The sequence below is a fragment of the Malaclemys terrapin genome, chromosome 18 (assembly GCF_027887155.1).
Source record: "Malaclemys terrapin pileata isolate rMalTer1 chromosome 18, rMalTer1.hap1, whole genome shotgun sequence".
Taxonomy (NCBI): domain Eukaryota; kingdom Metazoa; phylum Chordata; order Testudines; family Emydidae; genus Malaclemys; species Malaclemys terrapin.
This window is the reverse complement of record NC_071522.1, coordinates 16,278,254-16,295,311: the sequence shown is the minus strand read 5'-3', so window position 1 is coordinate 16,295,311 and position 17,058 is coordinate 16,278,254. Positions and strand designations below refer to the sequence as shown.

At 45.4% G+C, this 17,058-nt stretch overlaps 1 protein-coding gene across 6 annotated transcripts in view; it reads left to right on the top strand.

Annotated features, from left to right (window-relative positions):
- The window catches only part of GTF2IRD1 (GTF2I repeat domain containing 1), a 169,867-nt gene that overhangs the window by 124,947 nt on the left and 27,862 nt on the right, over nt 1-17,058 (top strand). For all 6 annotated transcript variants that reach the window (XM_054008426.1, XM_054008429.1, XM_054008425.1 and 3 more), the window contains 6 exons: nt 2,424-2,607; nt 4,758-4,816; nt 5,073-5,135; nt 7,540-7,623; nt 8,992-9,175; nt 10,576-10,604. In XM_054008426.1, the coding sequence (XP_053864401.1) occupies nt 2,424-2,607; nt 4,758-4,816; nt 5,073-5,135; nt 7,540-7,623; nt 8,992-9,175; nt 10,576-10,604 (603 nt within the window). The remainder of the gene's footprint in view (nt 1-2,423; nt 2,608-4,757; nt 4,817-5,072; nt 5,136-7,539; nt 7,624-8,991; nt 9,176-10,575; nt 10,605-17,058) is intronic.

The following is a 17,058-nucleotide window of genomic DNA, read 5'->3' as shown; positions in this document are numbered from 1 at the left end:
GGTCTCTGCCTTAGGGAGCTAAGAATTTAGCTAATTGTTCAGAGCTGTCACCTACTATTTCCAAACCGCTTGTTGACTGAACGTGAAGTCTAATTTGTTCATTTGCTATCTGCTGGACTTACAAATGCATTGGGATTCTCACCAGACCTTGCTATTGCAACTCTTCCTCTTGATTTCCTGAAAAAAATCTCTCTAGCTGGCTACTTCCTGCCCAGGAATTGCCTCAGTGACCCACAGACTTTCTACCACAGTGGAAAAGGGCTGGAGTATTTTCCTTTTCTGTTTGAAAATGTTAGGAAGCCTTTTCAATAAGATTGCTCTGGAGTGTGCCAAGGTATTGTGGGGCAGGGGGGATTGTAAAAGGTCATCCGTGGAGTACAGCAGGGTGGTCCAGTGGATAGTGTACTGGACTGAGACCAGGAAACCTGGATTCCATTCTTACACCGTGCATCCTTGAGAAACTCATTTGAGTCCAGATTTTCAAAAGTGCTTCCCACTTCTCCTGGGAAAATGGCATTCACTTCCACAGTGTCCCCCACTCAGTAAAATAGGGCCCTGGTCTGCGGATCTTGATTGAGTTCAGGGTGAACGTGGGGCGCACGCGCGCACACACAACTGCAGAACAGAAAGGGACATGGAAAATTACAAGAACCTTTTGAGAATAAACAAAGTTTTCTGGGCCTGTCACAACCAGAATTCAAGGTTTTGTGAACTTCCCACAAGGGCTGATGTCACAAACACCAGAAGCAGAGCAGGGGAGCTGCAACCCTTAAGCTGCTACGGGCAAGTTTTGCTGGAGAAACACCCTTCACTGAGCTGAGGTCTTGGCAGTTAAAAGAAAGAGGAAATGGGATTTCAAATGTGTTTAAAAACGTACTTATTTGTCATGTTAAGGCTAAACCTTCCATTCTGTGGATTGAATTAGGATCTTAAAATGGGTTGTTGGGGTTATTTGTGGTGGGTGATGGTGGGGTAATGGGGTTTTCATACGTATTTAGAAAGCATATCAGTTCCACATTAAGTGTGGGCGGCTCTAGATCAGAAGGCATCTTTAAAACAGGAAGCGCTTTCTAGGATGGTTGAAACAAATTGGTTTGCCATTGTTCTGCAAGACTGAACTGATCTGTAGAGAGGTTCTGTTCCTGGTGATGCTAGTTTATTAAAGAGCGTTAGACTTCACAATAGGTTTCCAGTGGGAACTGGATTACTCCCAGGTTTGGCAATGAGCAGAGCCTGTCAACTCCAAATTGCTAGCTCATGTTCAGCCCAGGGTCTGATTTTTTTTCTTTTTGACCAAAAGCTGTTGCTCTCTGATGGCTGTTCAGCAGCCTGTTGGCTGGATTTTCAAAAGAGCTGAGCTCCCAATGAATACAATGGAGAAATCCCCACTTTCTCCACAGAGAACAATGAGGGGGAGCTGCTGTGAGCCAAGCGCTTTTGAATCTTGAGCTTGTGTCCTCAGTCTGGTTCCTAGTGGACGAGTGTCCTCATCACGAAAGCACTGCAAGTGTTGTCACTAACTACCACCCTTGGTGCTAGCTTCAGTGGAGTGGCCGGGAGCTGCGCTCTTGCCCTTCAAAGTTGTCCCTCCACATCAAAGTTAAGGCGTCTTGGTAGGGCATGTTTAAGATACACGGAGGATTCCAGTCACCAGGCCTGTCAATCCAGTGCCTTTCACCAGCATTAAGTTCTCCCAGACCACCTCTATAACAGTAGAAAGTTACCTAAGACCACTCTAGAACTTGGTTCTTGACTGTGTATAGCCATGGCTTGGCCTGTGTAACCCAGTGGTGAGTGCATGTGATATGGGCAGCTCTGTGCTAATCTGCAGAGGATAAGAGTCTGTGACAGCCCCAGGTGGGGAGCCTGAGCTCTCGAGCTCAAGTTGTAGCAGTTTGTGCATTTAGCTGTGGCAGTCCCCAGTTCAAAAGCTAGTGTGTTGGTCAAGATGGCCCAGGGAGAGGCCTGTAATACACCCCTCCAGGGGGTTAAATTTGCACTACAGAACTGTCACAATATGGTGATTCTGTGTGCAATTCCTCCTTCTGTTCCGGAAATCGGGCAATTGCAGAGAGAGGGAGAGCTATGGGGATACAGACATGGGGGTCCCTGTTGCTTTAAGAGAGTGTCTCCCAACGTTTTCAGGAACAAATACATTGTTGAGAGGCAGGTTACATGTTACGTTTAACAAGCAAATTCAGAAGAAAACCCAGGATCGTTTAGTAGATTTTTCTCTTCTTTCCATAGGGTGCTCTACAGTCTGTATGACTCAGGTTCATAAAGACACACCCAGGAGGGAGAGAGAGAGAGAGAGAGAGTGTGTGTGTGTGTATATCTCCCCCCAAAACATAGGGTGTGATGTCAGTTTTACTTGGGCCCAACTTGAAGGCCAAATGAACTAATGAGACTTGATCCTTACTCAGCTAAAGCCATAGGAATTTCGGAGCCTGTCAAAGTCCCCTACGCCAAGTTCCTGATGTACCCAGAAGACCTGTTTGTGGTGGGTTTGCCTGAAGGCATCTTACTCCGGCGTCCTAACTGCTTTGGGATTGCAAAGCTGAAAAAGATACTGCAAGCTAGCAACAGCATCCAGTTTGTCATTAAGAGGTAAGGCAAGTCTGGTTAACCTCTTATTGGTATAGTATCTGCAAATCTCTCAGGGAGGCTGCACCTTATGCTACTGTTTGTGCTTTTACTTCTAAAGAAGAGACCTGTGTTCCATAAATTACCTGGAACACATCCGGAGCTTAATCTTCTGCAATGAATGTTCCCTATGAAAGCGATCAGATGGTTGCTTTGTTTGAACAATTGCTCAAAGGAAGCGATGATATCATTGACCTCCTCCTCATGCGCTTTGCGGGGGGGAAGGGTGGCACTGCCTGGCTCAGAGGATTTGTAATAGGATACAAACTTGCCACCTTCAAGTCTCTGGGTCAAGTGCTACGTAGGTCATTGCTATTGGAGTCCAAAGTCATTGCCTGGAGGGAAGCGCTGACTGCAGAACTTCCCTGGAAGTGTGGCTTGATGCATTTGAATTTGTAGGATGTGAGGCTATGTGACAGTCTTGTGTTTATATAAGGCCTTTCCTCCAGAATTACAACAAAGCCGTGTACAGACTGATCGTATAAAACTATTTGTATATATGTATAACCTGCTGGCTGAGTATGTTAGGTTTCCATTTAGTGGCTGGTGCATATATTGGATAAAGGCCTGCTGTTACTGCCAGCTGATGGAGTTGTTTCTTTGGCTCTGACAGTAGAAGACTCTGCTTTTAGTGCTGAACATCCCAGGTTCCATCTCCACTAGTAACAAGGATGTGTTTTGAGGGTGGGGGGACTGTGACATACACATGCATCGGTTTTTAGCCACAACTAAAATAGAGCAACTGTTAAAGCAGCCAACAGCAACACGGCACAACCGCGTAGGCCAGGAAGGAGAGAAGAATTCTGTACCCAGTAGAAACTGCAGTTATAATTTTGTCCATAAATGCTGAGGTCAATGCTGAGGAAAGCACCACAGGATAGTCCGTGACCACAAATGGGCAGAGGCTTGGTTTTACATCTCGTGACAGGCCGCACCTCCAGCAATTGAATGCTCCGTAACACCATGCCAGGACATTATAGCAGTGTGGAATTAAATGGAGGAAATCGCTTTACTGCATCAGCAACAAAACTTCCTGCAGCACCTAAGATTTTCAAAGCCACCGAGGGGAATTAGATTTTATAACCCCCATTAATTTCCATAGCAGGCTGGCATCTAACTCCCCTAGGTGGAGGTCTCCCATCTAAGTGCTAATCCAACCTAGCTCTTCTTATCTTAGATGACCTGATTTAATCACAGCTGTAGGTGGTATAATTGCAGGCCTTTAGCTTTGTAGAAATCCAATTGAAGATTGTGTTTTATTTCCCCAACCAGATGAAATAAATTGATAAGACATCTAAGCTTGACTGGATGAGAGGGGGCACAGAGGAGATGTTGGAACACGTTCTCTGGTCCTGCCCAGTTACAGATTTTTAGGGTCAGAGTTCAAGAGATGTCTGGTATTTATGCCTCGAACACCTTTTACTGTCTTTCTCAGAATGATTTCAAATTCTGGAGCCTCTGGCTTGCTAAGGAAGTGGTATTAGTGCTTATGTTCTGGCTGCTAGACATGTGTTAATCTGCTCTTGGGCACAACCTCTCCCTCGCAGATGAGGGGACTAGTGGAGGCAAGGCTGGATGGCAGCTGAAATGGAAAATAAAAGTTGGGCACAGAATTTGGTAGGCATCCAACCAATACTTGATCTGCAAACTGACAGCAGGTTTGGCATTTGTGATTTGTCTTATCACCTGTCCCACTCCTTCAAATCTACTTCTCTGTAGTATAACTCTAAACACCTGTATGTGGGGTTTGTAACAGGAACCAGTGTCCTATCCTGGTTCATTTTTTATTATAAATAAAATTTTCTGCACTGCATTGTCTACGGAGCGGAACTGCGTTGTACTTGCATGCAATAGAAGATGCTCAGCAGCTCTGAACTTAATCTTATCCCATAGGGTGTTACACTGGCTCTCTGAAGACTCTTCTGGCATGAAAATGATTTTTAAGCTTGCCTTGTTGTACTGCAAGAGGTTTAAAATTGCATTAGCCAGATGTGTGTGTTGGGTTTGTGGGCACGAGTGTTATCCTAGGGGACAGATCGTAGTAGTAAGAACTCGAAGGTTTACAGGAATGGATCCTCACTCACGCTTCATCTTGTTTTTTCAATGTTTTCCAGACCAGAGCTTCTTGCTGAGGGAGTGAAGGAGACTACCTCTGACAGCCCAGGAGCTATGGGTAGGATTCTGAAACTTACAGATAACCCGGGCATCAATAATGAAGCGTGAAAGGAATCAGAACAGTTTCCAAAGCACTGCATTCCTTCCCCTACCTCTGTAGTCTTTTAGGCCTGACTTCTCAGAGTGCTGTGAACACATTCAGTGCACTGGGAGCGGTGGACACCCAGCCGCTCTGAAAATTAGAGCCTTGTTTGTTATTGCTTCAGTTGCACAGGTAGTCCTAACGCTTCCGGCTGTGTCCCTTGTCTTTGCAGCCAGCGAGAGAGACTCCAGTGACTCCCTTGTCGATGACGCTGTGAAGAGACAGGGCTTTCAAGGTAAGAGTGGGCAGCATCTGGAAAGATCTCCTGAGTCTGAAGTGCATTTAAAAGAGCTTTTCCATGTCAGTCTTCTATAAACCCACAGAGGGGGGTTGGAATGTACTTGGCTATGGCTATGGGGAGATGAGAGGGCAGTACTACACCTCTTGTTAATATATCTTTGTATAGTGGCATTTACAGCATATAGCCAATGCCTGTCTGTCTAGGTACTAGTATGGCCCCCATCAGCACAGTATTGGGGCATGCCACCGTCACTAATGTATATATCTGCACAACACTGCCGGGAGGGAGGGAAGTGTTATCACCCCATTTCCCAGATGTGGAAAATGAGGCCCAGACATAACAATGACTTGTCAGACACACAGCCTGCAGTGGGGCAGATAACTGAATCCCAGGGTGGTACCTTCACCACAAGAGCATTCTTCCTCCTGGCTGCCCCGGTGAGCGCTAGCAATCCATCACGCAGAAGACAGAACACACGGTTCATGTAATGGCATGGAAGTATTGGCGTTGAGGAGATGAATGTAGCAAAGGTCCCAGGCAGCAGTGTGATTTAAAGGCTTGGCAGGCATAAGAACATAATGGGGAGGGATAGCTCAGTGGTTTGAGCATTGGCCTGCTAAACCCAGGGTTGTGAGTTCAATCCTTGAGGGGGCCACTTAGGGATCTGGGGCAAAAATCAGTACTTGGTCCTACTAGTGAAGGCAGGGGGCTGGACTTGATGACCTTTCAGGGTCCCTTCCAGTTCTAGGAGATCGGATATCTCCATATATTATTATTTATTTTATTATTACTCTCTATATGTTATTTCTCGGCAAAGCGCACGGACCTTTGCAGGTGAAGGGCCTGGCCCAGGGGTTGTTGAAATCAGTGGAAAGACCCCTATTGACTGTGGAGCGGACCTAGAATGAAGAATGACTTGGAATTAGATACACACGCAGCCAAATTTAGACTCAGTGTAAGCAACCGGTGTGCCCATTTGCTTTTCCTAGAAGAAGTGCCAAACATTCCTGCCCTCTAACATGCTGTCTGAATCTTTCGTGCCAATCCGAACTCAGACTTGGTATAAGTAGGCGGATGCATTAGTGGGGTAGTCAGAGTATGAATGGAGCTAATAGTATACCTTACGGTGGTCTGGTTTGGCACTTGGACACCCAAGGTACTCATTGAGGGACGTGGCAGGGAAGGCATGGCTTTAGCTGTGCCGACTACGTACCTAAGCTATGCCGTAGCGGCTGCTACCTGTGTTATCGTGGCCACGCCGCTCTTTATAGTTGCATTAGCTTGATGAGAGCCACCGCAAGTATGTGTGCGCGTGAGCAGGAGAATCACGCCCCTAGCTCATAGTGTAGATGCAGCCTGAGCAGCCCTCACAAAGGAACTGTTTGGTGGTGGTGCTGGGACTTTCTGAGTTTTCCCGTGGCTGACTTATCACTGCTCTGGTCTAAACAGAGTCAACCCTCCAAGATAAACTCTTCCCCTGTTAGCTAGTGTAGAAGGTGACAAAGTGTCTAGGATATTGCTGACAATATTGGTCCGTTTCTCATTGCCAGTGCAAGGGAATGCTGGTAAATCTGCACAGTCGTCTGGTAGAGGTTTGGGGAGCAGTCCATGGGGACTCTTGCACCAGCAATAGCTGTTACCTACATGGCTGCTGTCCTGGACAGTGGCTCTCCACCAGTGCCTGTTCAGCTCTAATAAAAGGGTCCCCATCAGTTTGCACATCATCACAACAGATGCATGTGGCCTGAATGGGAGACTCACTTAGGTCTTAATGTAAAGATTTCAATACATCCTAATTCTCCTATGGACATGTCAGGCCTGCTCGAATGGCACATAAAGGATGAGTAAGAAGCAGTACAGAGGGTCCTGGACACCAAGGGCCAGATCCTCATTTGGAGTAAATTGGTGTAACCCATGATCCAAATTTTCTACAGCTCCATCCTCTCCAGGGGAGACATCTGTCCGAGTTGTCCACAACATCCCTGCCTCTTTGGTTAGCTAATTCCTGAGCACCATGGCTGACTGCAGTAACCAGGTCCCTCACTTCTTCAGGATCTTTTCTGCAAAACGCATCCTCTTAGAGCACCAGTTCAGAACGCTTCCTGCCTCTTGCAGAGCGTGGCTTGAGGTTTATGTTATTTTGTGTAATGTCAGTAATTACGATGATTGAATCTCGGATTTAATGCAGTTCTTGCTCAGCATTCTTAGAGAATAGGAGAAAAATATCTATTTCTGTTGAAACTATTTTGGTTTTTAAGGAGTGTGAATGGCCTACTCTAGGGACTGGTTAATTGCTAGATGAGAACTTTCCTATAATTAGAAAATTGTATTACTTAAAAGTCACAGAGTGCCTTTTAATTGAACAGCCAAAGTCCATAATTGTTTCTTTACTTTACAGAAAATTATGACGCCAGGCTTTCGAGAATAGATATTGCTAACACTCTAAGGGAGCAAGTCCAAGATCTGTTCAACAAGAAATACGGTGAGAGATCAGGGTGATTTTCTTTTTTCCCCTGAATCTTTCCCTTCTCTGTGTCTTCTCCCTTTCCTATCTCCCTGTTCCTCTGAATTTCTGTTTTGATCACCTCTCCCTGGGTGGTTTCATACGGCTTCCCCCTTTTCATTTCGAGCAGTTGTTGTTCTGAGGGTCACATGTGGGACATGGCACTTGCGCATGGATTAAAACGGAATGGTGGTTCTGTTCTCTGAGGGGGCGGATAAGTGGCTTTTGTTGAAGGCTTTGGTAGTGTAGACGACTTACTCAGCAGGAAAGATTCGTGTGATCGGGAGCATGCGTCATTTGTTAATGCTGCTTGCAGTTCCTAGACAGATTCAACCCCCACTCCCCCCCACCTTGAAGGATGAAGATGGGAATTTCATTAGCAGAGGGTTGTAGAGCTAGAAAGATGCGTCTGAACTCCTGGTGCTAGGGGTGGAGGGAAGGAGTGTGTAGGGGAGGGGAGGACTGGAATGACTATAAACGAAGAGTATCAGCCACTGAGTAGGGCATTTGGGAGGCAGGTCCTTTCTGTCTACCTGTGTGTTTCCTTGGGGATGTGTCTGTGATGCTTACTTGGCCCCCCTTGCTAGACTATCTGAGCACCACCGCCAACACCTCTGTGCTATTATCTATAGATTGGGAACTGAGACAGAGGAGTTAGTGATTGCCAAGCCCACATGGAAGGTCTGTGGTGGAGCAGAGACCTGAACGGAGGTTTCCCAAGTGGCAGGCTAGTGCCCTAACCATTGGGCCTTCCTTCCTCCCTTGGAGCATAGTCCAAGGAGTCTACCCAATGTAGCCGCTCTCTCCCATCCAACGTGTGATCGCATTTTCTTGGGAGGAAGCTGCTGGTCTTACTCCAGCGGATGGACATGGGGGTAGGAAAATGGAATGGAAATTGCCCCAAATAATGTCCCTGAGTGACTTGCACTTACCTTTCCATCCTTCCTACCGTACTGGCTGATCACCAGCTTAGGATGCCCTTTATCTTTTTCCCTTTTCTTCTTCTTTTTTTTTTTTTTAATGTAGCTTAGCTCCCTAATTGTCTCTCCTTTGCTTCATCAGCTCTTCACTGCGGCTCTGTGCGTTCACTACTTGCCTCAGGACCATTCCATTCTGATCGTCCCCATGGTGATGGCCCTGAAAATGTTGGTCCTTGATCTAAAGATTGACATGCTCCATTAAGCAGCTCACACATTTGGTTCTGTACTCGATCGTGCACTTTGGGTGGGGGGAGGTGGGGAGATTTTGCACATGTGTGGAATAACAGGAGTTGAGGCCGGACCTGATATCTGAAATCCTGCTTGAATCCTAAATATGAGATGCATCTATGGTTTGTTTTTCTTCCAGGCGAGGCCTTGGGAATCAAGTACCCAGTGCAAGTGCCATACAAACGGATTAAAAGCAACCCAGGGTCTGTGATTATTGAGGGGCTCCCCCCTGGAATTCCGTTCAGGAAACCGTGCACTTTTGGTTCTCAGAACCTGGAGAGAATATTAGCTGTGGCTGACAAAATCAAGTTCACAGTGACAAGGTATGTTTCCCTAAGGGCTGTTTGCCATGCAGCCTGGGGGGGGGGCGGGAACCCACAACATGGTCCCAGTGCCAGTGACCACTGCATGTGCCTGAGCTTACGTCTCTGAGGCTGAATCCATCACATGTGCTGCCAGTCCCCCTCAAGGGAAAGCTATAAATACACTCTAATGACACAGGCTTCCATCCTGCTGAGAGACAACAATTAAGCTGGCAGTTAACAATTTGATGGAAAGAAGTGGGCTATAAAATATAGGTTTCCCCTCCTTTTCCTCTTCTTCCTTTCTGTTCAGTTGCTGTCTGTCAGGGCGGGGGCAGATCATATTAAAAATAAGTACCTGGGTGTAAATATCACAGGAATGAAAAGTCACCCTTTGTCTCCTGTCACCGCAGGGTGCCAAGTCTCTAATGAGAAAGCACTGAGGGGTGCTCCCTCTTAAGTGTTGTGCTGTGTTGTGTGTGCATGTGGGGGGGGATTATTACAACAAGCTGTGCTGGGTCAGTTGGGTTGTGTTGCTCCAGCTGTGTGGCTTCCAGGAAATCAGCCAATCGGCAATGGCTGGGGCTAGTGGCAGCTTCGGGAAGGGTATAACTGAATTTGTTTGTTCCTTGTGTTTTTTTTTTTTAACCCCTCTCCGATGAGTTGGTCAGACACTGTGCAACAAGGGCCTGATCCAAAGCCTGCAGAAAACAATGGAAAGATTAACGTTGACTTCAGTGGGCTGTGGCTAACTCCTGAGAGTGCAGGCAGGGTGGCTTAATGACTAGGGCACTGGCCTGGGGAGACCCTGGGTTCTTTTCCCAGCTCTGTCACTGGGTGACCTTGCATAAATTGGTTCACCTCCCTTTGTCTCAGTTTCCCCATCTGCAAAGTGGAGATAATGATGCTGACCTCCCTTGTGAAGCTCTTCGAGTGTAGTGCCCAGAAGCCCAACTGAGATCCCAGGGTCCCATCGTGCTAGGTCCTGCGCATACACATAGTGAGAGCCGGTCCTGGCCCTGATGAGTTCACTGTCTAAAAAGATAAGACAGATGAAGGGAGGGAGTGGAAAGAGACGAGAAGCAGCTTGTCCAGTGTGTCACAGTGCATCGGTAACAGAGCTGGGAAGAGCACCCAACCTCCTGAAGCCCAGTCCAGTGCTTTTTTTTCCATTGGGCCACACTGCTTCTCTTGCATTGTGCTTCAGATGAAGTAGGAAGATATGGTCCCTGCTCTGATGAGCTTATATGTTTGTACAGCATCCATCGCAACGGGGCCCTGATCCTCACTGGGGCCTCGTCACTAACTCTCAAATAATGACTAACAAGTATAATTGCTGTTCACAACAACCACCAGTGTAGGCATGCCTGCTTTCTGGCTTGGCTTCATTCTAAGTATTCTTTTCTCCTTCTATTTTCCAGGCCTTTTCAAGGACTCATCCCCAAACCTGGTAAGAGGAGATGCCCATTTGCCTAAGCAGGGCAATGACTAAGAGTGTATTGTCAGTTCGGAGGTTACATGGCTCTAATAATGCACTCCCTTCACCAGTGTGGAGAAAGTTGCTGTTGCCCCAATTTCGCATTGAATGTGGTCCAAGCCTTGCTTGTTTGGTGAATCTGGTGGAATTCATGGCACCCGGATGAGGACAGCTGACTCCTAATTCCCACATTTATGCTGGTGGTATTTCCTTGAAACTTCCTGCATTTTTAAAATGCAGATCTAGGATGTCAAGGCTCCTTCCCCACTCTGAACTTTAGGGTACAGATGTGAGGGCCTTCATGAAAACTTCTAAGCTTAACTACCAGCTTAGATCTGGTCTGCTGCCACCACTCCCAAGGGCTAGCTCCCTTCCCTGGGTAGCCTTGAGAGACTCTTCCACCAATTCCCTGGTGAACACTGATCCAAAACCCCTTGGATCTTAGAACAAGGAGGAATTAATCATTCCCCCCCTTTCCTTTCCCCCCACCAATTCCTAGTGAGTCCAGATCAATCCCCTTGGATCTTAGAACAAGGAAAAATCAATCAGGTTCTTAAAAGGAAGGCTAAGAAAGAAAGAAAGGTAAAAATCATCTCTGTAAAATCAGGATGGAAAATAACTTTACATGGTAATCAAACTTAAAGAGCCCAAAGGAACCCCCTCTAGCCTTAGGTTCAAAGTTACAGCAAACAGAGATAAACAGTCTAGCAAAAGGTACATTTACAAGTTGAGAAAACAAAGATAAAACTAACACACCTTGCCTGGCTGTTTACTTACAAGTTTGAAATATGAGAGACTTATTCAGAAAGATTTGGAGAGCATGGATTGATGTCTGGTCCCTCTTAGTCCCAAGAGCGAACAACCACCAAAACAAAGAGCACAAACAAAAGCCTTCCCCCCACCAAGATTTTAAAGTATCTTGTCCCCTTATTGGTCCTTTGGGTCAGGTGTCAGCCAGGTTACCTGAGCTTTTTAACCCTTTACAGGTAAAAGGATTTTGGTGTCTCTGACCAGGAGGGATTATAGTATGGTACACAGGAGGGCTGTTACCCTTCCCTTTATAGTTATCACAAGGACCCTCTTAAATATCTGTTACTATTAGCTGGCAGATGCAGTAGAGAAGTTTCTTGGATGGGAGTGAATGATCATTGCTCCTTGATAAACACAGGATCTGTCATAAAAACAAAAGAGGGTCCTAGCTTCATCTGTGGGTTGCTTGCACGGTCTGAAGGACTGTTATCTACTTGCATGAAGCATTAAGCAGCAAAAAGGAAATGGAGTATCCCCTGTTCATGGACACGTATGTGGAGTAACTGTGTGTATGGTGGAGGAAGACCACAAAAGACTGGAACTTAATATAATGAGTATTGCCCAGAGTTCCTGTTTCTCCCCCCTGCAATTAAACACCTGCGGCTGGCCCGGGCCAGCCGACTCGGACGTGCAGAGCTTGGGCTAAAGAGCTGTTTATTTGTGGTGTAGATGTTCAGGCTCTGGCTGGAGCCCAGGTTGTAGAACCTTGCAAGGTGGGAGGATCCCGGAGCCCAAATGGCTACCTTGCAATTAAACAGCCCCTTAGCCCCGTGAGCCTGAATCAGCTGGCCCAGGCCAGCCACGGGTGTCGAATTGCAGGATAGACGTGTCCTAGGTGGTGCTGTGCTGGCTGAATACAAAGTGCAACTCTTCGAGTGTGATAAAACAGTAGCTGGATTAACCAGTCTAGAGAGGATGTCGTAGCACCAGAAAGAGCTCACTTCTCACCCACCACTGTGTGTCAGTTATTTCTGTTATTTGGCATGAAACTTGAAAGGAAAAATAGAAACAAACAAGCCACAGGAAATCCCATATGAAGGGATCGTTAAACTTGGAAACCAAGCTTATTCCTCCCCTTTCTGTGCGCCCGTTATAAAAATCCCTAGGCACCCATGATGGGAAGCGTTCGAGGGGCTTTGAACCTCAAAGCCAGGGACCATCTGCCAGGAATGGAGCAGGTTCCTATGGCAGATCTGCTCCTTGCTCCAGCTGTAAAACTGAATGAGTGCAGCGGGGGTATTTCACTCTTTGTCACCTGACTCCTCAATAGGTCTGTGTACTGTCTCTTCTTTTGTATTTTTAAGCTATTTAAAAAAAAAAAAAAAAAAAAAAGTTCCACCTTCAAGACAGCCCCTCTGTTTTTTTTCAGTTGTTCTCCTGGAACAACTGGGTTTTGTTCTCTCAAGGGTGGCACTTGTCTAGCCCCCCAGCTGTGACAAGGCCCAGTTGGAGACTATTAACCCCTGCTTGGGATCTAGTTCTGGTCCTTTTTTAAGTTTCCCTCAGAGCCTTTTTACAAACAGCAGGGCTTTTTCTGTACTTGGCATCGGCCCTGATTCAGCCATTGATGGCCAGCAACTGGGATAATCTGTCCTGGTGAAAAAGCCCCAAGTGTACAGAAGGAAAGCTGCAGTTTGTACTAGTTGAGCTTACACTGGCTTCAAGCAGCAGTGAGCCCAGTTGGTGCAAAATAGGACTTTCCAAGCCTGCACTCGCAGGTTGGTGTGGCTGCATCGCAGGCCATCATTTGCTAAATCCTAAGCCTAGACAAGACCTGGCCTAAGGAGCAATCGGCCCATTACCTCTCCTAAAGGAGTAACATTTGGGGATTCTTGGTTTCAAACTTTGTCCTTACTGAAGTGAAGCGTTTTACTCTGCCCAAAGACTTGGCTGAATTTGGTAACGAACATCCAGCGTTCACTGCAGATCTCTTTAATTTTTGGCTACCAACTTCCTCCCTCCTTTGCAGTACATAGTCACAACTCTTCTTTACAGTGGTGTGGGAAATGGATGAATGCAAAGCAATGGGTGGGTAGTTCAAACATCCTGGAGTCAGTGTTCCAATTAGAATGACATCCAGCTAGAGGAATTATATACTGAAGAATGTGTTGGTGTTTTTCCTCCATGAAGCTGTTTTGTAAGTAGCTAGAATATGTCAAAGGGAAGTATGGACAGACATCAAACTATATATTTGAAGGAGACTAGAAAGAGGTGAGATTTGTTTGCTGTATGTGCAATTAAAGATCCTCTGGAACTCTATCTGGGAATCATCTCAGTTGCTTTCTGTAACACAGAGATTACGCTTTATTGATTTTAAGTCATCAGCTGTATTCTGTCTTTCAGAATTTAATCCACCGCCCCAAACAATGTTCGTTGCTTTTCTCTATTTGAACCCGTAATGAATTAATACTCACATGGGCTCGCCTGTGAAGTTCCCATCTCAGCTTTGCCCCTTCTTGATTTAGCACAAGTTGATTTCCCATCCTCCTGTCTTTTCAAGGTCAGCCTTGGACTTCTCAGCACTGCCTCTCTGGTGTCAACACCTGCTAGTGGTGACGTAGAAAATATCGTAGCTTCTTGGCCATAGGTGGGCCTGTTGGGGACCAGCTTTGTTTTAGTTGTGACAAACTTTCAGAAGTCAAAGCCCACATGTAAAAGCACTTGGGAGGTGGTATCACAGAAAATATCTTGCAGGAATTTCTCCCAATCCTTTCCTGTTCACTATTGGAATAGTTCAGTCTCCTGCCCGGTTTTTAAACTACCCGCAGTTCAGAGAAGTAGGAGAAAGACCTAGTTTGCAGTTAAACACCCAGCTACTTTATTTTTAAAAAAGTATTTACAACTGCTGATCGGCCATGCATAGAAATGACAAAATGCTGCCTCCTTTGTTGACTGCTTTCTGTCTGCCTGGCCAGCATTGCTTGCAGATGGCAAATGCAATAGAGAGGAAAACATTTAGGAACCCGTGATGGGAGTGGCAAGGAGGTGAGAGCCGTGAGTTTAACGATTGGTGTAGCTGGGTGAAATACACCCTTGCTAAGCACAAGGCTTGTGCAATACTTAAGACCCTCTTAATCCAATGGAGCCAAAGCTATGGCCCACTTAAGTCAATGGAAAGGCTACAATTGACTTCCATAGCCTTTCCATCAGGCCTTAATTTAATTGAAAAGTGTATCACTTATAAAGCACCCTCTCCACTGCAGTAACAGGCATTGAGTTCCTAGACCGGTCACGTCGCTGGATCTGGTGAAACAGGCCTTAATTTCAATGAAGGTGCAGGGACATAATATTGGCATGAGATTGAGAGGTGAATCCTGGCCCAGTATTTCTTTACACTATAAATTAATGGAAAACCTGTGTGTTTACAGTTAGAACAGCTCTGACTCAAATCAAATCAGACCATTAGTGGGGAGCAGATCAGAGCTGAAGTATTAACAGTTCAACCTGCCGGCCGCATTGGAAATGCTACGTACTCTGTAGAGGTTGGGGAGAGGGGGGAAGAAAGTGTTAGTTTCCTTGAATAACACTTTTAATTATTGTCTGACTTTGTAGTAGAAGGTTTTGTGTTTTTTGTCAAAGACACCGGGGGGTGGGGGAACCCGGTTATTTCAACAACCTGAAAATTTTTGACCAAAATGCAAGTTTTCTCACTAAAATAGCTCTTAAATCAAAAAGAGCATTTTTTATAAAGAAAAATGTATTTTTGCACTAACTGTAATAATCTGTATTTTGTTATCCCTTTTATTACACATACATACACATTTGCATATTCATTGCTTTTGCTTTAATCATCTTTCATCTGTCATACAATTGGAAACTTTAAAAAAAAAATAGAGAAAAAATTAAAATTCAAGGGATACTGTCACGTTCATTTAATCCCAGCTTCTTGTACAAAAAACAGGTTTTATTAAAAGCTAAGAACAGAATGGTTCCTTGACATTTAAAAAAAAAAAATCAAAATCAGTTTTTCTTTTGCTTTTATTTAAACATCCTTTTTCAGTGTTTGTTCCCCAAACACAACAGCATTGGGGAAGTGCCTGAAAGCTAGGAAGTCCAGTGAAACTGTCTCTAAACAGAAGTGAAACTGAGGGCTTGTCTTCACTACAGGAGGATCAACGCTGCTTCGATGCAACAGGTGTGGATTTAGCAGGTCTAGTGAAGACCCGCTAAATCAACAGCAGAGCACTCTCCAGTCGACCCCGGTTCTCCAGCACTCCGAGAAGAGTAAAGGAAGTTGACTGGAGAGCGTCTCCCATCAGTGCAGTGCAGTGAAGGCACCGGGATAAGTCGACCTAAACTACATAACTTAGGTCGACTTACCCCTGTAGTGAAGACAAGCCCTGAGTAGCCTGTTTTCATCATCCAGCTGAGATGAAGAGCATAAATTAAACCAAGGCTATAAATGGTTGGTGGAAACCCGTATCTAAAATTATTTCTTTATTGAATAGTTTCGGGTGACAGTAGTAACAGGAGATAAAATTTCTAGACAGCATAAAGGACTGCTTCTTGGAGCACTTAGTTCTGCAGTCCACAAGGGGAGAGGCAATTCTTGATTTAGTCCTAAGTGGGGCACAGGATCTGGTCCTAGACGTGAATATTACTGAATGGCTCAGTAACAGCAAGCATAATGTAATTCAATTTAACATCTTTGTAGGGGGGGAAATAGCAAAGAAATACACCACAGTAGTTCGATGGAAATTCAAAGGAACAGTCACAAGAGTGAAATGCCTGCAAGCTGCATGGAAACTATTTTAAAACACCATAATGGAGGTGCAAACTAAATGTATATCCCCAAATTAAAAAAAAACAAAACAGAGGACCCAAAAATGCCTCTCTATCTGAACAGAGTAAACACAGACAGTGAGAGGCAAAAAGGCACCCTTTAAAAATTGGAAGCCAAATCCTACTGAGGAAATAGAAAGGAGCTTAAACTCAGGCAAGTCAAATGTAAAAGTATAATTAGGCAGGCCAAAAAAGAATTTAAAGAGAAACTAGCAGAAGAGAGACAAACTAACAGCAATTTTTTTAAGTAAGTCAGAAGCAAGAAGCCTGCCAAACAATCACTGGCGCCGCTGTATGATCAAGGTGCTAATGGAGCACTCAAGGAAGACCAGGCTGTTGCAGAGAAGCTAAATGAATTCTTTACATTCATCTTCACTGCAGAGGATGTGAGGGAGATTCCCACACCTGAGCCATTCTTTTTAGGTGACAGATCTGAGGAACTGTCCCAGATTGAGGTGTGATTAGAAGAGGTTTTGTCCCAAATTGATAAATGAATGGTAATAAGTCATCGGACCAAATGATAGTCAACCAAGAATTCTGAAGAAACTCAAATATGAAGAATGACTATTAGCCAAGATGGTCAGAGCTGCAGCCCCATGCTCGGTGTGTTCCTAAACCTCTGACTGCCAAAAGTTGGGACTGTACGATGGGGGATGGATCACTTGATAATTGCCCTGTTCTGTTCATTCCCTCTATAGAATCTGGCACTAGCCGCTGTTAGAAACCGGGTACCGGGCTAGATGGACCATTGGTCTGACCCAGTTTGGCCATTCTTATGTACTGAATGGGACTAAGTCACCTTGGCACTAATGAACAAGTGTTAATTATTGTTGTT